The following is a 24028-nucleotide window of genomic DNA, read 5'->3' on the forward strand; positions in this document are numbered from 1 at the left end:
ACATAACTACAAAATGTTGCATTTTTTAATGACTTTGAATCCTTTAACTTCTTATTCACTTGTTCTGTGTGCTGTCTTCACTCCTTTCCCAAATGAAGTGTTCCCCGGGCTTCCCAAATGTAGCACTGATCCGGATTTATGGAAGGCTCTTTTCCTGCAAGCTCTGTGTTCACTAACAGCACGGTGAATGTGAGTGCTGTCTTGTAGAGTTACTGCTTTGTACAATGGCTTCCACTGCCTGTGTAGATACACGACCAGGGTCAGGTTCCAGAGTTTCAGGAGTAAAACAGAACTGCCACCTTCCTGCAAGTATGTCAGACTTCTACCCAAGTCTTCCTTCCGGCAGAACTTGGCACCAAGTAGATTGTGCTGATAATTACTTCTAGACACCCCAAAAATCCCAGTAATCACCACCTATCAGCCATTAGTCAAAGGCACACTGTCCCATATTAGCACATACAGGAGCACTTGAAAACATTTTGCATTTCATTCCCCCCCCCCTTTTTTTTTGACGACAGCAGAAATGTCTTTCTCCAACACTTGACGTTACAAGACTCACTGTCACAGGTAAACGGTTTACCGTTAACCCGGGGTTTTGACACATTTCTTTGAGTGGCTTTTAGTCAGAGCACATTCAATTGCTATGAAATTCAAGAACGCTGCCTGGCACCTCCCACGCGCTGCATTAGCGGTCTTCATCATCTGGCGCACTGCTTTGATTCAACAGCCCTCACAACTCAGCAGCGTGCACAGCTGGGAGACGCACGCCTGCAATTTTTCATTAGTCTGATTACCTTCATCTGTTCACGGCCCTCAAATGAGAAAACTATTCACATGTGCCGAAACTCTGCCGTAAAGGACTATTTAAAGGGTGTATTCACATCGTGTAGCTCCTGGGTAGAGAGGCAAACACACCCTAGGGCTTCATTACTGCTTAACACACAATACAGGAAGAGACATCGACTCTGTTGTCATCTCCATCTATGCATTTGCAGAAAATATACAACAAATGTGTTTAATATGAGAATCAGAACCTATAATTTTACCCTGGCTCAGCGCCAGACGTTTAAACATTAATTTGAGAGTTTTCCTAAACATTTTTATTTACAAAATATAACAGTAATGACAACATATCAATGTAACACAGGCAATAATGTATAAATTGCTTTTTTTTTTTAAAAAAAAAAAAAGAAGGAAAAGCAGTGTCTCTAATCCCTTAATAAAACTAAAATATCCAAACAGTCCAGCTAACAGAAGCAGAGACAGGGAATGAGCAGCACCAGAGGACCTTGGGTGGTGAGAACAGAGTCCAGGAGCGACCCCGAGAACAAGGCCTGTGCTGCCTCGGTCTCCCGCTGGATTCGAGTACTTTAGGATCCTCCAGGTGCTGGATTAGACACTGCTTTTCTCTTTGATTCTCTCACACACACACAGGCACAGGCGCGCACACACACACACACACACACACACAGGCGCACACACACACACACACACACACACACACACACAGGCGCGCACACACACAGGCACACAAAGGGACTGTCCAGAACAGGAACTGCGTGCAACCTGAGTAACTGTATGCAGTGAGCCAGATACAGTAGCATTAACCACATCACATCAAGGGCACTGAATGTTCAGGATGCATTTAGTCACGGACTATTAAAAATAAAAAATAAAAAAACTTTTTAAATATTTATAAATCAATAATTCCAGACTGTGAGAAGAAAAATCAATGTCCCTGAAGAAAATGGGTTTCATATTGCACAAGGAAAACCTAGCATGAGAAGGCTGGGACCAGACCGACAACGCCAGAGCGGGAACGCCAGAGCGGGAACGCCAGAGCGGGAGTGAAGAGAACAATCCGCTCTACACTCACACGCGCATGACAAAGCAGCCAATCTCTTGGGTTTCTTGTTACATGGTTTTCCTAATAAACAATTGGATATTTCAAAATGATACAATTTTTTTTTTAAATCACCCCCCCCCCCAATAAAAACCCCCCACAACATAAGGCCTATATGCAAAGGAAAGATGTTATGATTAAGAACTTTGGAAAAACAGACATTTACTAAGAGGTCCACTTTCAAACACCTCACAGAAGTGTACATTCATGAAGCCTCAACTTTATCATTAAACTGCAATTGGTTAGCTTTGAGATTTGATTTTGAGAAACTCACTGAATAACCAGAATTTCCAGTTACTAACCAACTTAATTGTAGCTTGTTGTGATGCAGAAATCAAATCGTAGCAGAAGTGTAACTGGCTGCGGTCTTGGGGCCCAGGGTCCACCGTGGTTTGGTGATTCTCCGACTCTGACATACTGGCTAAACCAGATGAGGTACGTCAGGTGTGCTTGAGCAGGGAAATAACCCAGCCGTGCTGGACCCTGGGCTTCCAGCAGCAAAGCTGGGCAAAGTGTGCTCCTTTGAAGAATAAATTGGGGTTCATAGCAAATACTTTGACCTAATCCAACAACTGTTGCCATTCTGTTAACACTGAAGTGACACCGTTCAAACCTTACTGAGCTTCCCACCACCACTCAGCGGTCGGTCCTCTTTACTTGCAAACCTTATTTTCCTTTGCCAGCTTTCTGATAGCAGTGAACTGATGACTGCCAGAAGGAAACATACTGCTAACTCCATCTGGACTCACCCAAACAGCCCATCATTCAAATACAGGCCTACAGCTCTGATAAGGAGAATAAAAAAATGCCCTGTATGCTTGTTAAAATGACCCCCCAAGAAATGACAGATATATATATATATATATATATATATATATATTAAAATAACCAGCACTTCTCAGTGTTTCATATCCTATTCATAATTAATAATTATAACAAGCAATTTAGGGCCCCTCTGAATCCTCTAAAATGATGATCGGGCCTCTGTTGTTACAGGCTGCAGTCACTTATGTTCAGTCCCTGAATCTGAACTAAAGACACAGAGTGAGCAAACAGCAGCTTTCTGCATGCATGTCCTCTAAGAGTTCACATCAGATCTGTCCACTACAAGATTTAAAATCAAACACACGGATGTGTTCATTCAGACTGAGTTGCTCGTTTAGGTATTTCTAGTAGGAAAAAATAACCAGGAAATGCACACCACCCTGCTAGGGCTGCTATCTCTTGCTTCCTTTAAAAAAAAATCAAACAAACATGGCAAACATGGATCAACACTGGCTTCTGATTGGTCAGTAAACTGCACCTGTGCAGAGCCAAAGGATAAGGCCTCTGTTCCTGCTGACCGTGACTGGTTCACACAAACTAGTCTGAGGCTCCGGCCCTTTCGGGTCACGTTCACTGGGACATAATGGACAGTCTGAATGGTAATAAAGCTACTACCTACTGCTATTGAGATTCAACATCCCCAGTAAACCTGCCAAACAGACGCCTAAGCCTTCCAAGCTGTGTTTTCTTTTCTTTTTTTTAACCGCTCAGTAAACGGCGAAAACCAGAAAGCAAAGCCAGCTGACATGTTTCGCCACGCAGAAGCTGAAAACTCTCCCGGGGAAGTCACGGGTGACGAGGCCAGCTGTAAAAGCTGCTCGCTGGAGAACGCCAGGGCCGGGAGCTGACATCATCTCGCCACGACCTGAACGACACCGCCCGTTTACAAACAAGAGAACCAACCGACAGGGTGCGAGAGAAAAAACCGACACCAGGATTACCCTCAAAAACCAAGGCGTTCACACGTGTACCTAAGAAGAGCTCTTTGATATAAATATTCTTCTTCTCCGGAACACTGCTGCTGCAGCTTATACCTGGTCCACCTGAAAGGCGTTGTGATGCCGTGCTTTGGCAAAAAAAAAAAAAAAAAAAAAAAAAGTCAAGATTAGGTAAAAATAAAACCTAGGTCCCACGCCAACAGCAGAGGGGGGAGCGTCTCCAGCTTAGACACGGAATGTTTTCCAGAACGATCGGCATGCCTGCCGTCACTGCGTGAGGGGGCGTGGCTGCCGGATAGGGCCGGGACAGCGGTACAGCACGCCGCCAAAGTCTGGGACGGCGGTGGGCGGGGCGATGGCAGGAGGCGGGGTGGGGCTCTGGGGGAAAAAGAGGTCAGTTGGGCGTGGCCCGGAGGATCTGCTGGGCGCGCCGTGTCCGACGGAAGAGCCCAGCTGGAGGTGGTGGAGGCCAGAGCCCAGAACGTCTGGGTCTCGCTGGTGGAGGGGAGTGGAGGCGTAGGGGCGGCCGCGCGGGAGAGCCGCAACGCTGGCCGGGCCGAGACGGTCCGCCACCGGCCTCTGGGGGAGAAAAAAGCTTTGCGACGGCTCCCTCTGCAGGCTGGAGGGAGGCTCTGCACACAACTCCCGCTCCCTGATCTCCAGCTCGGCACCTGAAGGAGAAAACGGGGAAATCCTGGTCTGGTGCAGCCGGTGAAACTCGTACTACGCTACTCAGACCAACCACAGACAACCAATTATAACACATGAACTGTCTACTCTAGCTAACAGTAGGATGGATTCCACCCCCCCCCCCCAAACTTCAGATCTAGCCAGATTTCCATGATTTACATTTAGTGTAGCAGTCATTTAAGCTTTAGTTAAATGGCAGCATGTTCTACAGAACGTCGGACATGTGGCTTTTGGTAACCCACCCTCAACCTCTCACTTGCTGCCTGTGTGTTTACCTGGGGGCCCTGACCGGTACGTGTGGGCACTGTGCAGCGAGCTCAAGGCTTTAGGAGGAAACGGGGCGTGCGTTTCCTTCGCGGCCGGGCCGGCACCTGAGCTGCCAACCTCAGGCTTGCCTCCTCTGGACCCCCCATGCGGGCAAACAAACAAAAAAAAACAAAAACAAACAAAACAACCAAAAACAAACAACAACAAAAAAAAAAAAGAAGAAAAAAAGCACAGAACAATGGAGCATAATATGGGCGAAACCAAGCCAATGGAGAAACAGATGGAGGAAACAATAATTACAACGCAAACCAATAAGCATGTGGGATTGCACAGCAAGTTGAAACAAAGCTAAATGATGACGGGATGAAGTAGGAAAAAATAAGATCTAAGAGCAGGGTAGAGCGTTGACAGTGAAGCAGTGGGTGTGGCATAGCTGTGGTGAGCGGGTGGAGGCAGCAGGAAGGCCGATAGGAGGCTGACAGGGGAGTGACTGGGGGTGGGTGGTGTGGGGGGGGGTACCTTGCTGCTCCGCCTGCAGGACAGCCGGTGGTGAGGGTGGGCGAAGTTGCAAGCTCGGGCTGTCCACTTCGCCATGCTCTATGTCTGCATCTCCGTCCTCCCTGGAAAACACACACACACACACACACACACACACATTAAGCTCAGACAGACTCAGGTTAACACTAGACATGTGTACTTTGAGTGGCCAGCTGTGGTTAAGCAGGTTTATGGGGTCGAGGATCTACACTCCCACGCACATGGTTCCTGACTGGAGAGGGTACTTCCGTCGGCCCAGCTTGGTAGCCTGCTGCGTAAAATACTCGTGCCGCTCCGACTTCTTCCACATGTAGTAGTACTGCACACACTCGCCCACAGAGCGTGTGCGCACCTGAGAGAAAGACAGGTGGGAGGAAGAGTGAGAGAGATAGAAACAGCTCTTTTGTAGTATGAACTGGTCTGTAAGACTGGATTTGAAGGGAATGTCAGTGCGCTTACATTAAGCGGCACTTCCTGCATAGCTGCTCACCTTGTTGGCCTGTATGAGGTGAAAATTCTTTCCATGGACACGGTAGCCGTGTTCAAAGTTTCGACACTCTTCCTCACTCCAAGCACAAAGCTCCTCTGGGAAAGATACAAGGTCGACTGGCAATTAAATCAAGGTTATACGTTACAGACTGGAGCCAAAAGGTGACGATGGAAAGCCTCGTCAGGGCGCGCCTGTCTCACCGCTGAACACCTTCACGTTGAAGCACAGTCTCCTCAGAGCCTCGTCCGTGTTGAAGTTGCATTTCACCAGCTCATAGAGGGCCTTCAAAAGAAGCCGCGGGACAAGCGACGAATGAGATGCTAGCGAGGCAGTGCGCCGTTTACGACCAAGCAAGAACATCGACCGGGAAACATTCAGCCGGGGTCTGCGCATGTCACTTTATGAAAGCATGTATTTGAAGCATGCATTTGCCAATCAGTAAATGTTATTAAGCTTTTGGTGTAACATTTTAAAGGGTAAATGATGGACAGCTGTGGAATGTGCTTTACTGCGCATCATATGTTTTACTAGTTGGCTGTCCCTCCTGATGTGCAACGGCTTCGGTTGCACCTGCTCGTTGTCCTTGACCAGGTCTCCTGAGGTGAGGGCGTCCACGTCCCCGGCCTGGCCCATGCATCTCTGCACCTGCAGCAAGAACTCCTCCACAGTTGGGGCGGACAGCATGCCCGGTGTCCATAGCAACTGGTCCTCGCTCTCGTAGGCTGACAGGGTAAAGGGGACATGGAGTGAAGAGTTGTGGGGGCGGAGGGGTGTGCATGGGAGTAGAGAGGCTACCTCACCTCTTTCATAGCGCGTGGCGGAGCTGAGCGAGGGAATGTTGACCTGGTACTGGGGGCCCACCATGATGTCCTGGAGGAGACGTGACCATTAAATAATGTCATGTACATTTCAGATTTTTAAACAACGGTTGTCTTTTCTCAACACACTCAGGAAACCCGATTTCCAACCTTGCGTCCGTCATTGGAGGGGCCGGACGTGCCGTCTGAATCCTCATCCGAGGAGCTGACTGCTGCGTCCTTGTCTTCACCCGGAAGGCCTTGAGTGGACACCGACATGACAGGATGCTCAGACAAATGGAATACTGCTGTGCCGATTTGGGAAGTTAAGGGATTCAGGTTCAAACAAGAGGTAGGCTTTAGAAGCTTATCACTAAAATAGTCTAATCTAGAACCAAAAGCCCTAAATTAAAGCTTGTTTAAAGAGTCAATTAATTTAATGATTTTATATGTTATTTACTGCTGAAATAATTTACATTTTTGATGCACGACTTGCTGAACTTGCATTAGAAGTTCACATGTTCGGTCAAAGTGTGACTTCATCATCAGGTGCAGTGATGTCACACCTTTTATATGGCACCGCACGAGATCAGCAGCACGGGAGGTGACCGACGCCGCGAGGTCATCGGCTGAAGACCGCGTGTCCTCGTCCTCCTCTCCGGAGAACAGATCCTTGGCGATCTGAACAAGCAAAGACTCCATCAGCCAATCAGAAATGGAGCAGCAGCCTTGCTAACCTATGTCTTTACCGTTTGCCTAAACAGCACAGACAAAGCTTTGTTCTGCTCAAGACACTGGGAGCTTGTTTTAAGACTCAAAAACACAAAACTGACAAGGGACACCTGGCAGTAAATGACATGATGAAAACACACGTTTTTATAATCGCTGTGTCAGGTCATGTTACATATCAGCCTCAATCCACAATATATATGTAAAACACATTTTGATTATGCTCCTTACATACAAGTGTCTAATACAGTGCTGTAACATGAACGTTTGAAAAAAGGGGGAAAACTGACACTGGTTAAAATGTCTAGTCACTAGAGCTTTCCAGGAGCACAGGAATCTTTAGCTGCGTCTTGGTTTTTTCCCTTCCCAAATCTTCACGTTGTGGTTGATGATGGCAGAGGTGGGTGTTTCATGATTTGGTGATGATGGCAGAGGTGTTACTTGCCTTGTCCACAGTGGTTTCAGGCAGCGTGGTGGCTATCTGGCTGGCCTGCGGCTGCTGCAGCATGCGGCGGGACATGTCGTAGCCGTAGAGGGCCAGCAGCTCCTCCAGGGGCAGCTCCCCACCCTACAAATCACACACGCACACGTTAGAGAACCCACGCGCCCCTCTCTCTCTCTCTCTCTCTCTCTCTCTCTCTCTCTCTCTACCTCTCTCTCTCTCTCTCTCTACCTCTCTCTCTCTACCTCTCTCTCTCTCTCTACCTCTCTCTCTCTCTCTACCTCTCTCTCTCTCTCTCTACACCTCTCTCTCTCTCTCTCTACCTCTCTCTCTCTCTCTCTACCTCTCTCTCTCTCTCTCTCTCTCTCTCTCTCTACCTCTCTCTCTCTCTCTCTCTACCTCTCTCTCTCTCTCTCTACCTCTCTCTCTCTCTACCTCTCTCTCTACCTCTCTCTCTCTCTCACACACACAGGCAAGCTTTCAAAGCTTGGCATTATCCACACTTCTACATCAATTATCCATACTTCTGCTTCAAATGTTCCTTGCACGCAATCTGATCTTCATCCAAGTCAAAAAAATAAATAATAAATCTTATTTAACACATACACACAAACAACACTAAAAGGATTTTACATTTCCATAGCTTTATTGATGGAAAAAGTACACCAACTTTTAGGGCCACTTGAGAAGAGACTAAACAGCACTGAGATGTTACAGGGAGAGCAGGTGGAGGTTTGGCCCGCCTGCAATTTGAGAAAAACCACACTTGTGTGTGCGTGTTCTATGACAGAATCCTGTTCAAGTGCAATACGACCAGATCAAATGGGACTTCAGAGGGCCAGAGAAGCTGCTGACGCTTCTAAGACAAAAGGACTACAAAGGCATTTCAAAAGACTCAGTCCGCCACAGACCACAAACTGAAGGCTGAAGAAACTGGGCGCTGTCGCTACTCCGCAGCGCAGCTAACAAAGCTAGGAGTGTACGTAGCAGACGAGAACCCAGCTAATGAGCTGCAGCTACCTTGGGCACTCGATACCATCTGTGTTCATTAGTTTATCATCAGCTAAAGAAACCGTGAACATGAGTGGTGTTCATGAGAGATCTGCTACTGCTCACGCTCACATACATACTCACACACACACACACACACACACACACACACACACACACACACACTCACCCACACACTCACACACTCACACACACACTAATAATTAAAACCCCACTGCAGTCACTGGGAGCATCTACATGACTAATGTAACAAAAGGCCAACCGTACACAATAGTCTAACTTTTGGGCATATGCTCACAGGGTTGCATGTCAACACCAAAACCTTATCCTAACTGCGAAGCATGATGGGAGCACAACGGTGTAGGGATGACCTGTTCCTCAGGACCGGGACAGCTAACAATCACTGGAATGAAATAAGAATCAAATCAAGGTTGTAAAGGGAAATTCTAGAGAACGTCAGAGCTGACTGTGATCCAAAATTGAAAAGAGATCGGGTCACCAACATGACGATACAAAATGCACAATTAAATTAATAACAGTGTGACAAACAGAAGGAATTCTGTATTTGAAATGTATTAAATGAGCTCCGTATTTTTCCGTATTTCCGTGTCAGAGTCCTGACCACACTCCCGTTGAAATGCTGCGGGTTGATCTAAAACAGGCAATTCAAGCCAGATATCCCAAAAATATACATGAGCTGAAACAGTTTTGTGCAGAGGCCCGGGATAAGAAGCCTCCCCTCGGCTGTGCGGGGGCTGCTCTGGACAAATCGCTTGCTTAACCTCCCTGTCCATAAAGGAGGCTCAACTAGTTGATGGGCTTTGTCCAGTGCCCGCCCCCCCCCCCCCCCCCCCCATCAATAACTGTGACTGTTTTGTTGAGTAAAGACGTTGCATACATTAGGTCTTGTTTGTGATATACGTTAAAAGACATTGTCCATGATCGTGGCTTACACGGAGATCAGAGAACATTTTAACAGTTCATGCAGAACCTCAGATGACTCTGAAGGGGTTGCAAACTTTTTCCATCAAAGCTGTACACAGCCTGATAACATGCAACGCTGTTACATGAAAAGTTTGAACACGCATGATAACATGCGACCATTTTCGGCCCCACCCTCTATTGTCTCACTAATCCTTGGCTCTCCACGGAATCCGGCAGGCAGATCGGGGCCCGGGTAAGAAGGTGAATTTAGATTTACTGGGCCCCTTTCATACTCATACCATTACCTGCTATTTACATAAGGTACAATGCAGTGAGGTAACCTGACGGGGAACATATTTTGGAGTATGGCTGGCAATTATAATCAGAAAGCAACAGTGTAACATAACACAGACATGGTGTCATTTCGTGAAGATAACGACTTTTACACTTTTTTAAAAGTCCTTGACTTTTCCCATTTTGACACTCGGGCACTTTCGGCTTTTCACTTGAACAGATCTGCAGAGCAGCAGATGAATTAGAAGAACAAAAAATGCTGTCAAATTTATTCTGCATGAACATCTCACACTGTCACTTGGAGCATGTCACGGTGCGACAGTAATCTGATTGTAATGAAAAAGGGGCCTTTAAACAGACTGTTCGTCTATAAGCAATCAATCAATCCTTCATTTTTTTTTTAAACTTTGTTTATGTTTTGTCTTTTTTGTGTTGCATTCCTACAAATAAAAAGTACAATCCAGCAAAACATTAAAACAATTAAAAGGATGTTTTAAGCATGCAGACAGCTCCAACTGTTGATAAAGATAATATGATCAACATGAAACAGCCACTTTCTTATATATATATATATATATATATATATATATATATATATATATATATATATATATATATACACACACACACACATATATATATATATACACACATATATATATATATACATATATATATATATATATATATATATATATATATATACACACACACACACATATATATATATATATATATATATATATATATATATATATATATATATATATATATATATACATACATATATATATACACATATATATATATACATACATACATACATACATACACACACACACACACACACACACACACACACACACTCAACAAAGAGTTTGTTTCAGAACTTTAGTCCCTCACCGTACAAGTGCTCTGCATGTGTGAGAAGGGCTTCAATGGAAAAGCCTCATAGATGGTGCCTCATTAAGCTAGTTAAGAGAACACCAAGAGTGTGCAAAGCTGTCAAAGTAAAGGACAGTTACTTTGAAGAATCTAAAATCTAAGATAAACAAATATCGACTATTACAGCATAATCACAACTTATTTCACTGGTCTGATACCTTTCCTGTTTTTTTTAAATGTAGAAAATTGTAAACATAAAGAGTAGGTGTGTCCCACACACGCACACACTCACATACACACTCACTTTATTATTGTGGTTAAACTAATTTGAAGGGCATGTTTTATATATTATATTTTGATTTAACTGCAGAAGTACTTAGGAATTAAGAGGTTTGTTGTTCTATTTTGAGTTTACAATACCGCAATGCTTGAAGACAATTATTGAAGACCACAACAAATGACTGAACCCTATGAAAGTCTAACCCAAGCTTTCTATGTATTCACCTTTTTCAACCTCAAATCTAATTTCCAGTTCTAGATTTTACAGCTACTGGTAGTTAAGTGAACAGTTACTCTAACTAACTTGCCAATCTGTTGTTACATCTGGGTAAGGAGAAGAGAGATCTGGCAGTGACTTTTATAGATCTGATTTGAATAAATTTGTTACATTTTTTTGTTTTGTTCGTTACCAGCAATTACAAAACCCTTGAGTGGGTTCTGGATCCACGGAACGGAGACTGCAGTTTTACATGTTATTGCAGTTTTTAGCTCATTATTTAAGTCTGTTCATTTGCAGTACCAATGCATGCATACGATGGCTCGTGTCTGAAAACATGAGGGCCAAAAAGGAAAAAAAAAGGGTCAAAACAAGTAAAGCTGACCATCGGGAGGCAGAAAAAACAACCGGAGAATCAGCCAAAGCATCCGGCTTGCCAAAACGAGCCGACGTTCACCAGCTGCACAGGACCTAGCAGACCAAGCAAGACTACTACAGCAGATGACCAAAATATTGCAAATTCAAATATTTGAACGGTGATCCAACAAAACTCTCACGTACTCTCGCGGGCATAGGTAGAGACAAGTACGGAAATGTGAGCAGCTGCATCAAAAATATTGAATTCCAACTTGTGACGGAAAATCCCAAATGCAGTCTACTTAAAAAGTAGGGGTTTCCAAAGACTGCCTTTTCCACCAGCATAACGGCTGTCTACCGTTCGCTTGCCAGTCATTTAGCACGTGTGCGCGGTATGTCAAGGCGCAAAATCCTTTCCCCGCTCTGAATATTTCGGGGAATATCTGCAAGCATACATTTCCCTTGTGGTTACTGAAAACTAAGGCAGAAAAGGGGCCAGTCAGCAAAAATGCAAATGCAAATGTGAATATATCTCTGTGGTCAGCAAAAACGCCAAGGTCAACAGAGAACCCCAGGCAGTCGAGCCAATCAGAGACTCCCTCCCTTCGAAGAAACCGCCAGCAGTGCAGAGGATGTCAAAACACTATTGATGACCTCAGTGAGGGTCCTACGTCCAACCAGTCCAGACCGATGTTTTGCATCTCAGAGGGAGCAGGACGTCATTTCTATACCCGTGGGATCTGCTGCACTGCTGAGATGTGGTCCTCAGTCCTGCTCGATGGTCACAGGTGGTGCGAATTCTCTTTCTAACACGAAAGCCTTTGAACGCTGCTTCAGTTTGGCCCTTTGGCCTTAGAGTATCGAGAGCAAACAGGTACACCTGCTCTATTTTAAAAAAGCCCTAGAAAGCTGCACATATAAATGCCTAGGCTAATCAAAATGTTTCAGACATTTAAAAAAATATTTAAAAATATTGCGCTCAAATAGTCAGCTCTAGGTTTCATGTTGTTACCAGGGCAGTGGTGTCTCAGTGGTTAAGGTACTTCACTAGTAATCAGAAGGTTACCAGTTCAAGTCCCACCAGGTTGCCACTGTTGGGCCTCTGACCAAGACCCTTAACCCTCAGTTGCTCAAGTCATACTAGGTCAGAATTGTAAATTGCTTTGGATAAACGTGTCAGCTAAATATAAATGTTGTTACTCCATAAGACCAGTTCAATGTAGCACAATCACATCAACAGACAAACTTTCTTAATTTTCAATATGACACTGGTGATATCAAGTTAAAGTTTGTTCACACATCCTGTTAACTTCATTGTGAATTATATTCTATAAGAACTACAGAAACATGGTTGTCAGAAGTGTCATGAACAGTAGGGACTGTTGAAATTAACAAAAGTCCCTTGGCAACCATTTTGAATTCAGCGACTAGTACTTCTTAGAACTTCCATTAAATTAAAAACAATGGCGGTTGATCCAAGCTATACCACTTTATTTGTGAAACATGTTGGAGGTAGTGTGCGCTGGCAGTGCCATGCATTCCATGAACAAGCTTATTTTCCTTCACTTACTAGCAACAGAATCAGCATGGTCAGTTCTGAAGCCCATTCAGACTTCTCTAACAGTCTGCCTCATGTACAGGAACGCACCTCATCACCCAGTGTGACAATGGCAACAGATTAAATGGCCTACCCTGGAAGCCATAGAGGTTTTCATGATCAAAAATCAGATATTTGATCTGTATACATAAAATAATCCGTATAAGCAGAGAAGATGCCTACCACCTGATCTGTATACATCATGGAAAGTGTAAAGAATTTAGAACATCTGTACAGAACATCTTATCACAAAAGAAAATCTTGACACACAAAGCCATGGACATTGAACTGGTGTGACAGCGTACCACAAACCACTTCCCACCAAATTACCCTTCCCATCTAACCTCCTAAAAAATAAAACTCTGCTAACATTTGATCAAAAAGGCAGGGAGGCTCAACTCACCGAACAGGCTTGTGCGGCCATCGTGTTGGGCCGAAGCTCCCGGGCCCCCGGGGTCCTCTCCTGCTCCTCTAGGGATGTGGATGGCTGAGGGGCCAGCTCCAGAGTTGTGGCATAGCCCAGGCAATGAACGCGCGCTAGGCCCTGGCGGTGATCTGTGGAGCCCATTCGGACAGCTGAAACAAAGTGACAGAGATTTAAAAAACCCTGCATGTGTGTGTGTGTGTGTGGGGGGGGTGTGTTATAAACTAAGAATGCTCAGTTTATAAAGGCTATTGTAATGACTGCAAGCAATAACTGGGAATCCTTTGCCACACAATGGGCAGCACATCTGATGCCATGGAGCAAGTACCAAAAACATGTTTGTATAGGCTTCCTCTTAATGTCACTGCAAACAGAATAACAGAATGTATCGTTTCCTACCGATTTCAACTACTTCTTGCTTCTCATCCAGCGCTCCTGAAAACGTTAAAACGGGAAACAGCACACGTAGCCTAGCAGTATTGGCCTATCACACCTGAAATCCTTTACAGGGCCATGAAAGTCTTAGCACTGCACGACGACATAACTACGTTGCGACGGATCAATCCACAGTTCAATCGCCCTGCGGGCCTATACTGGCGGCGACAGGCGGCGACAGCCAAACTCCGCCGGGGCTGAACATCTCAGGACGTTGAAAACTACCACGGCACGGCACCAGCGCTCACTCACAACGCGACGGAGTTCCGTTAAAGTGGCAAACTCTTCGCCGGAGAAGAAACGAAATGCAGTTTTAAAGAGGTCTGCCGCCGAACAAGGCGAGGCGAGGCTACCTGACGGAGCAGATGAGCGGGGCGCTTTCCTGCTGAGTGGGTGCTGAACGAACGACTCCGCACCGGCACAAGAAGGAAATAGTTTTTTTTTTTTTTTTTGGGGGGGGGGGGGGGGGGGGACGCGTGAATCAGAGAGGCAGTGACACTGTCTAATCACGTCTCTTCGGTTTCCATCAGAAACTTCGGAAAGCGTAGCCGGTCCTCTCGGCGCGCACCTTTAGCCCAGTTCAGCACCACCGTAGAGCCGGTGTGCTCTTGTTTGCCATAGCGCGCTATCACGCAAACTGGGAACGGTTCTTCAACGCAGAGGACGCGTACAAGCCAGGCGGAGAAGAGTACACACTTCTAACTTCCTCATTATCTGCACGGCGGCCTGCTGTGCGCTTTCCCAAACAGCCGGCGCCGGCGCCGGCGTCGCACGCTGTCGCGTTTTATGAAACACCCTTTTAAACACAGCGCACCGCAAGGCTCCTTTTATCGTCCTTTTCCTCCCCAAGCCCCTTCGTTGACTTACCTCCGCCATTCCGAGTCTGCGCAAGCGGTGGAATGCCCGGATGTTGTGTAGGACTACTTCAACTTCTTGGTTTTTATTGTTGCAACGTTATACCAACAATGATGAGAGTTCGCGAGGTTTTACAATGAAGTGCGCCGAGTCTTATTCAGATGTTTCAGAACGACGGTTCTGTTACAGATACGTTTTTATATATAATTTGTTTCGGGAAAGTAACATGACTTAGCTCATCAAAACTTTTAAAAAAAAATCATACTTTAATGTCTCTTCTCAAAGTAGGAATACTGGCTTACTGTTCGTCCCCCTTTTAAAAACAGATATCAGGAAATTTACTTGATTCGTAATCTGTGATGTTCATAATATAACACGGAGTTTATTCAGTACCTTACTTACAAAATAAGTTGGATTCTTACAAATGTTAAATCCAGCTACTGAAGGCATCTTAAGCAGTTGTGCTAAATAAGTTACAATCAGGTAATGAACTGTTGCAGAAGGTTCAGTTAAGTGACATCAAAAGAGTGGTTTACTATAACTTAATAAACAGTATATTACTTACTATTTAAACCATATAGGTTATTTAAATAATAAACAGTATATAACTTACTCTTTAAACCTTATTGGTTATCTGCCCATAGCTGTTAATACATTCAGTGTTGCTGTTGAAACCAGCAGAGAGAGAAGACATGGCATCTGTGTGTTTAGATGTATCCCTGTAAATGGTAGTGTGATCCACCTGTTATGGTTTGTGTCTACAGTTAACCAGGAGAAACGGGTGATTCGTGTGCAGGGAACTCACAATAACAGCCCTGGTATTAAACACCTTCTGCCCCAACAGCCAACCATAGAAACCAGGAGATCAGGGGCAGGGCAAGTGTGTATCTCGCTGATAAAGTCAGCAGGTCCAGATACAAGCTGCAGGTTTGCTGATCTTTGGCCTGCACATGCCTATATACTCCCACTTAATTGCTTTATCAGAAACTGTAAAACTGATTTAGGGTCAGTGGAAAGATACTGTGGTTTGGCCAACATAGAGAAAATACCGAAGCACAGTGAAACCTACAAACATGTGAAACAACAGCAAAAGGGTCATTTCAAGATATTCCCAAAACTGGCATTCTTTAAAGGTATTAAAAAGCAAGGCAGGTTTGATGGAGACACAGTTTATGACTGAGATGCAGATTGACTGCAGAGCTGCACAGATTTGTTGATTCTAGCATCATTATTTCCCAGAAATGCCTCTGTTTGGTGTACAGCAACATTATCTTAACATCAGTACAAACTGTTTCTCAAATGTGCCCACAGCCTCAAAAGGCTTGTCTCATCTTGGGATTTTGTAATTAGTGTTTTCACGTATTTTTACTCGTCACTTATAAGTTGCTTGTTTACTGCTCGTAATATGCATGCCCACACAGCTGGGTATTGGAACAGGAAGTAGCTATACACTCAGGCACCGTAAATATGAAAAGGAGTTTCCCTTGATTTGACAGTTAACAAGATGTTGTTTCAAATTTAAGAAGCACACACACCATGCACTTGTTTGACACGTATTTTATTAATTAAAATATTTTCCCGAACGTCCCCAGAAGAGTTAAGGTTTTGTTTGGTTTTGTTCTCTGCACATTTAAGTCTCTTGATCAGGAACCTCACTGAATAATGGAGATACACCATGCTAAATGTTCTGTGTTGATCTAAGGGATTATCCAGCCATCTGATATTTGTAAAGGTATTTTGTGTGCACTGCATTCATGGAAATTTCTTGTCGATAACAAATTTTTCACTTTTCACATAAAATCGTTCAGTTCCACATCTTAAACAAAAGTTGCAAAACCTCTGTTCATGCAAATATACCATTGCCATAGTATTTAGTTCTTAAATATTGTTGTTTTCTTATACCATTGTTGGTTCTTACACTCAGCATTCTAACTATGGTTTTTCAAATATATCTTTAACCTCTTCCTTTACTGCTATAGAGGTATTTTTGAATGCCTTCCATGGAGTTCCCCTCCACTGCACATTCCAGTTTTCCAAGCCTCCAACACATTCCACTCAGCCACTCCAAGGGTTCAGTGTATTGCAGATCACTAACATTTGATGTGCAGGAGTTGTCCAGGACCCTGGGTGTAAAGTGCTAGGTCAGGACATTTGCTAGTGCTGGCGCTGCTTCCTTCTCAAATCCTTGACTGTGAGTGGTGGTTTAACATCTTCACTGAAGTGTTGATTGAAGTCAGCCAGTGTTTATTTACATCCAGCTTAATTTAACACTGGATGTTTTGCTGTGTAGAAAGAAACACAGAAGGTCACACTCAGTGTTCAGATACGGAACAGACCGGCATGGGATTACGAGCATCAGAATTCATATTATGCTGAAAAACTTCTAATTTGGCCAGTAACAGGAATTCTTTTAACTCGGCCTGTTTATTTTCAGATCACCATGCATGTAACGTGCGTTTTTCTGAAAAATCATATTCTCATAATATGGATCAAAAGGAAGTCAGAGGAGTTTTGTGTGGCAGTGTAATGAGTAAGACGCAAAGACACATGAAGCTTAAAAGCTTGGAACTGATTAAGAATTTCAAAGCGCCACACAAAGTGCCAACCCCAGTGTCTGTGTCCTTAGTCACACAAAAGGCTGCGGGTGGGAGGCACGCTGGCGTGTTTGAATTTCATAAATAAATTGTGGATTCAAAAGTTTAAATAGCTTGTGCACATGCTGAAAATGGCTCAGGACAGAGACCATCCTTTTCCTAAAATAAATAAACAGACAAAAACTTTGGCTTTCCGAACGCAAGTGTATGACCTCACATGGAATCTCAGGAAGTCTCCTGCAGTTCTTTGAGATGGACATGGCATTCGCAAGGCAGCTAAGATGTGATTGGGTAGTTGGTGGTGTGAATGTAATGGTCTCTGTAAGAGGGAACATAGTGTCAATGACATCGCTAGGAGGAGTCAGATATAATTTTAGGTCTTTTCAAGATCAAGACAATAGAAGATTAAAAGTGACAACTAAAAAAAAGTAATAAAACAATATTTTTAATATTATACTTAATATTACACCTGTATGATTTCTGCTTTTCCCTGACAATTAAAAACTAACCCTGACTGAATTTTAAGTAAATCTATAAATCTTGACTCTGCCCAGTCTGGGAGTCCAGCTGCGCACTGTTTTCACACTTTCCAATCTACTCCACCTTCCGTGTGTGTGCGGGTTTGAGCCGTCCTGTTTCACAGGCATGTTGTGGATAGAACCCTGCCTGACTGGGTGCATGCTGTCCTTATAAACTTTATGAGCAAAACTGGGACTTTTAAACTGAAGTCAAAACTTCAGCCATTTGGACTCACAGTGAGATAAACAGTTGTATTTGGAAAGTAGAGTATCTCAACATGTTATGCTTATCTTTATTTTTGTTCATGGGACTATACCATAAAAATACCACAGAACACCTTTAATGTACAGAGGCTTTGCAAAAGCATAATTATGGATTTAAATATCATTAATCACTTCAGCATTAAAGTTTAGTTGTAATTAATTCAACAAGCCAAGCCGTATTTACAAATGAAAAGTTAATGCTTTTAGTAATGGTTCCATCCCAAGTCCCTCCACTGTACTTATTATCTGCTCATTGTGTCTCTGTCTTTGTGGTTTAGGTTTCTTGTAGTTTCAGGCAGTTACATAATAATATAACTGCCTTGTGTGTCTGATTGCACTCATGTAAAATTTGATTGCTTAATGAAGGGACAATGTTGGTGGAAGTAAGACATGTCTGGACTACTGAGATAGGCCAGAAGGCAAGAAGTAATTAGTGAAGTCTACATGCAATATGTCATGCAGTCCTGACCACCAGGGGGCAGTGTACATCTAAGGACGATATAAATAGACAAGCTTCCTTGATCCCTGAAGGAAAATTCAAACGCAGTAGTAGCCAGCGCTGAACATAAAAGTACACACATGAAAAATTGACTACAAATTGCACCTTTGCATAGTGCAAAGGAAGATTTCACGGCAGTTTGTAACATGTCAGTGCAAATATATGACATGTATAAGGGCGAGAGAGGCAGGAGTAGAATGACCCCCAACAGAACAGTAATATAAACTGGACGGTGGGTGTATAAACAGAAACCAAGGGCAAAAGACAACAGGCCAAGCTATGATTAAGCAGACGTTTGCTGTGAAGTAAATGTTAATGTTATATAAAGCATCATCTAAACAGGTCAGTGCATTAAGCCATACTTACCGGGCTTAGTCTAAAGGGTAGTGTGTGTTTTCCTGTTAAAAATCAAATACTATCAAATACTTAGTTATCTACTATCTACTTAGTTATCTGAAGCTGGCTGACACTATCGGAAAGAACAAGAGAAATCGTACGCCTCATGCATGTGGGTGTGAGAGACGCAAGATTTTGCTATCACGGGACCAGCCTTTGACAGCACGCTCGTGATGTGTTTGCTTTCGTCAATATTCTATTAAGTAAATGATTCCATCTTTAAGTAAAGGCCATTTGCCGCTAGGTGAATACATGTTTCAAGCTTCAAGGGTTACTTCAAGTCTCTCGTCACCAGTCTCATCACACGTGGTCCTGTGCTGTGGTCGATGCAGACGGAGAGGGTGACGTGATGGCGAATGTTCTGCCCGCTGTCAGAGAGCTGGCTCTTTGACCCGTCTGGGATCTTTGCCATGTGTAGGAATACATGCATATGTAAGTACACTGCAGTTACCCACCTGGAATCTCCCTTGCAGTGTATTTGTATATATATATAAAACCTTCGACTTTTTCTCAATATTGTATTGTAAATGTCTGCTCTTTTCTCTGTGCTAAAAATAATATTGATAATAAGATAACAATAAATAGTAAACTTGAATATAACCCATTTTCCAGTTGTATACTACTGTGGGCTAATTTTTTAAGTAAACATTTAATGAAGAAAATTCAGTAGTATCTATTCTGAAAATGCACCGCTCTGTTCTGAAAACCCAGACTATACCGTTTTAAGTCTCTGGTTCTTTACGCGCTTCCTTTCCATTTGCATTCTTTTCTGTTTCTTCTTTACGCACTTCCTTTCCTTTAACTGCTCAGCGATTGTGACTGGATAGGTTTAGCTTGACTATGTTAACTGACTTCCACAAGAGGGCAGCGTTGCATTAAAACACTGCAGCAACACCAAGTCCTAGAGAGTTACCACCCCGCAGAGGTCTAACCCTAATCTAGCATCATAATCTGGCTCTAACATTATGACACTACTGGAAGATATGAGCGACCAGATCAGTTGTGTTAGGATAGGGTTGGACCTAAACTCTGCAGGGTGGTAGAGCAGCAGGACTGGACATTTCCAGCATTTAACTCACACTTTTATCCAAAGCAACTTACAATTAGACAGAACACAATTCAAGCACTTGAGGGTCTTCCCCCATAGACCCATCAGAGGCAACACGGTAGAAGCAGGGCTTGAACTGGCAACCATATGATTAGTTGGCAAGTTCCTTGAACAGTGAGCTAGCACTGCCATCAGACGTGGGCCGCTCTGCACTGGAGGATCACCAGCGACCTGTACATTTATTGCTAGTTCTGTTTCTTTTTATTTAATATTTCTGTATTTCTTTTTTTTTCTTCTTTCTTTTGGACACGTTGTTACAATTTACATGCTGACTTCAAAGCTAATGTGTAAGTAATGACTACCAGTTACTGGTTTTAGTGTGCAGAATACTGTCGATTCTCAACAGGGATGGAAATAGTGAACTTACCTCAGACAAGCTCAGGCGCTCCTACCAGAGTCGCAATTCCACTAAATGTGTGCAAACCCCCCCCCCCCCCCCCCCATTGTATGCGTCTTCTTTTACTGTCTTTTCCACACAGGTCTCATACACTGATAAGGTCTGCCTTCAGCACACAGATAAGAGCATAGCTGCATACAAGTACCATTGTAAATCCGCACTCTCTCAATCAGGCAGATGCTCTGTGGTCAGATCAGCCGTGGGTCAGGGGACGAACTGTTGAGTAAGAGTTTCTCCTGAATTTCATCACGAACAGTGAATAAATCATGGAAGGAGTGCTGTCACAAAATGGCAGAATGAGCCGTCGTGTGTCATGCATTACGTAATTGCGCCTGTTTGTCAGATGGCACTGAGGTTTGGCATGGAATTCTTTCAGTATGACCTGGTAAAGGAATGTGGTTCATTGTGGAGCAATACTTAAATGTTAGTCTTGTTAGCCATCATTTCACATCATTTCAGTGCTCCCGCAACCAACCAAAAAAACAAACAAACAAATGAACCCCTATTTGATCATGCAAGAGTGAAAAGTGCCCCCTGAACCTTAATCAAGATGTAAAGAAACTACTTCCATTAGCAGTTTGCTCATTCTGCCCCTGCTATCTCCCTGCTGGGTCTCTGCCTGTATGTCTGCTGCCACTGTCTATCTCCCTGTCTCTCTCGCCCTCCAGTGTAAACAGGATGTTTATACCAGCATGGGGGTCACTGAGCAGCTCAGCACTGATGGGCAGATAGCTTGCTGTGCGCTCCCACCGAAAGCTCGGGCCCAGAGGAGATTAATGGGGAAACAGGGCCTCGTTCTTTCCCCCAGGCACGGGGCCGACTGGGGAATCACTTCCTGTTCGTGGGCACCGCAGGCCTTTCACCAAGGCAACAGGCAGCCCGGGCGCTCACAATAGACGGATTAAATTCAAAAGGAAGGTGTGCAAATGAAAAAGGCTGTTCCTTGAGGGATTACACAACTGGTCATAATCGACTAGCATGACTGCAGCTCCGTGTGGTTGGGGTCCTGTGCTTTTTGTCAGATGTACTTAAGTACTCCATCATTTCAAATGCTTCCCCAAGCCACCACCTGCCCCCACAGACACAATCACACGCTCAGACGTAACCACAGTCATCACTGAGCTTCACGTGTGCCTGATATGCTTAACATGGGATATTTAAGTCATCACATTTTTTTCTAGTGTAGTTTTTATCACTTGTAGTGGGTGTGGCGAGATTAGCAATGCCAGGGCGGACCAGTGCTGGCATGTACATCCCTACCCATGATGCCAGGTGCCTCGGCTCTGTTGACCTCAGTACTCTGGTTCAGCCAGTTCAGCCAGAGTTAAGAAACTGAACAGACACCTTCCTTCGCGACGTGTTTGTAGTTTATTAGTTACGCCTACTCGATGGCCGTAATTAGGCTACCGGTCTTTTAGGTTGGTTCTATGCACTTAGAGGTTAATTCAGTGGCTTTGTGCCGTTCGCTGTACAGTTGTGTTCCACCTTTTCAGTGGTTCCTTTCTTGAATGACTTGGTTTTAGAAGGACAGAGGGTCAGGTGTGAACATTCTGTAAAGGCTGTTGAGTTAATGCTGCAGTTAATGCTGTATTCATAAGTGTTGGCACAAACAATATTTAGAGTATAAATATACATTAGTTTTTCTCAGTGACTTAGTCACTAAAACTGATTTTACAAAGCAAATATATCATATTCTCTCAGCTATAAAAATAAATAATCATTTCTCAAAACTCTAAACACAATTTGAGGGTTTGGACAGAGCAGATGTGCTGAACCGTCTGTGAAAAACTCCACACACAAATCCTTTTAGAAAGCATAGTTTCCACACTGTTTTCACTCAGGAAACACTAACACTCAATCCTAACATGGTTAAAATGGAGTTATCACAGTAATCTCCAGGTAAGAACACCAAGAAGCTGATTTGCTCTGAGCTGGCATGCTTTGGAACAACGGGACTCAACAATGAGACAAGGAATGAGAGAGGAAGAGCTTACTGTAACAGAGAGTTCCAGAGGGCGAAAAAACCTGGACGAAAGATGATTGCTTTGGTGGGGTGTGTTCTCACCCATGTGCAAGCAGACTTCAGTCCAGTTTCAGCTGGTTCGTCAGGTAGCTTCAGTTATTCAGATATTCAGGCACAAACCACAGGAAAGTCTTACCTACTGTACACAGGAAAGTGCTACAGTTGTCTAACATCCACTGCAGTAGTATCGTACCATTGTAGTGCTGTAATCTACCCTCATCTATTGCTTCTGTGAAATACTCAGTAGAGTTCAGTGTAAGAATAAAAATGACCATATTACCATGCAGTACTATTTTCCTAGTTTGTACTGTAAAAAATTAAGGAGAGCAGCCTTATTAAATGCCATATGCTGACTATATTTACAATGTTTTGCTGCAATTATTACAGTGTATTTTTTGTAGGGAATATTTGAAACTGATATATATAAATAAATCTTCACTGACGAGGCAGGTTTCAACCTGAGGTGATGTGGACGGAATACTGCTGGCCACCAGGCAATTGTGGAAGTCCGGACCAAGAAGGGAGAATGGGTCACTGTTTCAATCCTCTGTTCTTATTGCACATGTATAACAATGGTAATGATTTCTACCACAGACCTTTTTTTTTTGTTTTTGACTCATCAGTTTAAGGTTCATGTCCTACAAACTGAATAGTCGGAAAATAAAATTAAACCGATAGTGTTATTTTACTGTATTGTGTGGATTTGTGCTTATAGTTTTGGAAAAGGCACTTTATTCAAGGAAGCTGAGGAAAACTGCTCCCACATCCAGCTATCGCCTGCCATTTGGTCAAAAACAGATCACTGATGGCTAATTAAGGTTGACAGGGTTCAAGATTCTGGTCCAACCGAGTCCAATGGTGAATGACGTTTGACAGCACAATGCATAGCAGTGACGTCACATTTCAATCTTACAATAAAAACCAAAAATATTTCCTCCCATTGCTGTGTTTACAAACATGCCCACACATAGCCTTGTGTGCGTTTAAGGCAGTTTTGAGAAATGATAGATGCATGTCTTGGAGTTTTCTGTCTTCTGTAGCCAGATATCTGGTGAAGCATCCTTGAGTCTGAGAAAGGCCCTATACAAACGTAACAGTGATCCAGAATGTTCTTTCCTCTCACTCTGATCACCTGTAACCTGTATTCACATCTGAATGTATATAAATTTACACATTTGCATTTGTCTGATGCCCTTGTCCAGAGCGATTTACAGAAGTGCTTTGTAGTCTGTAACAACATATGTCCTCAGGTGAGCACAGACAGACCGGCTTTAAGAATACTATCAGGCCAAAGCCCAAGCTAGAGTGGAAAAGTCAGTAAATGGGTTTTTTC

The 24028-nt window shown here is 43.7% G+C and overlaps 1 protein-coding gene and 1 long non-coding RNA gene across 4 annotated transcripts in view; one reads left to right on the top strand and one right to left on the bottom strand.

The window, feature by feature from the left end:
* Positions 1-541: 541 nt before the first annotated feature.
* Positions 542-24028, bottom strand: part of mier2 (mesoderm induction early response 1, family member 2) — a 35078-nt gene continuing 11591 nt past the window's right edge. The window contains exons 2-14 of one of the 3 annotated variants that reach the window (XM_081708419.1): positions 14909-17178; positions 13586-13758; positions 7622-7744; positions 7014-7128; positions 6619-6707; positions 6451-6520; positions 6221-6372; positions 5851-5932; positions 5651-5745; positions 5382-5512; positions 5143-5243; positions 4632-4756; positions 4201-4337 (exon numbers count right to left, since the gene is read on the bottom strand). In XM_081708419.1, coding sequence (XP_081564545.1) covers positions 4674-4756; positions 5143-5243; positions 5382-5512; positions 5651-5745; positions 5851-5932; positions 6221-6372; positions 6451-6520; positions 6619-6707; positions 7014-7128; positions 7622-7744; positions 13586-13750 — 1206 coding nt within the window. In that variant the 5' untranslated portion in view covers positions 13751-13758; positions 14909-17178 and the 3' untranslated portion in view covers positions 4201-4337; positions 4632-4673. Of the gene's footprint in view, positions 4338-4631; positions 4757-5142; positions 5244-5381; positions 5513-5650; positions 5767-5850; positions 5933-6220; positions 6373-6450; positions 6521-6618; positions 6756-7013; positions 7129-7621; positions 7745-13585; positions 13759-14005; positions 14476-14908; positions 17179-24028 lie in introns of those variants that run through there. The other 2 variants (XM_081708417.1, XM_081708418.1) reach the window with 2 other exon arrangements.
* Positions 18321-23284, top strand: LOC145653920 (uncharacterized). The gene is made up of 3 exons (XR_014120175.1): positions 18321-19113; positions 19463-19599; positions 23146-23284. It is a non-coding gene; the product is annotated as an uncharacterized LOC145653920 (long non-coding RNA).

Source organism: Electrophorus electricus, chromosome 26 (assembly GCF_041902795.1).
Source record: "Electrophorus electricus isolate QZ-2024a chromosome 26, ASM4190279v1, whole genome shotgun sequence".
In the NCBI taxonomy this organism is placed as follows: domain Eukaryota; kingdom Metazoa; phylum Chordata; class Actinopteri; order Gymnotiformes; family Gymnotidae; genus Electrophorus; species Electrophorus electricus.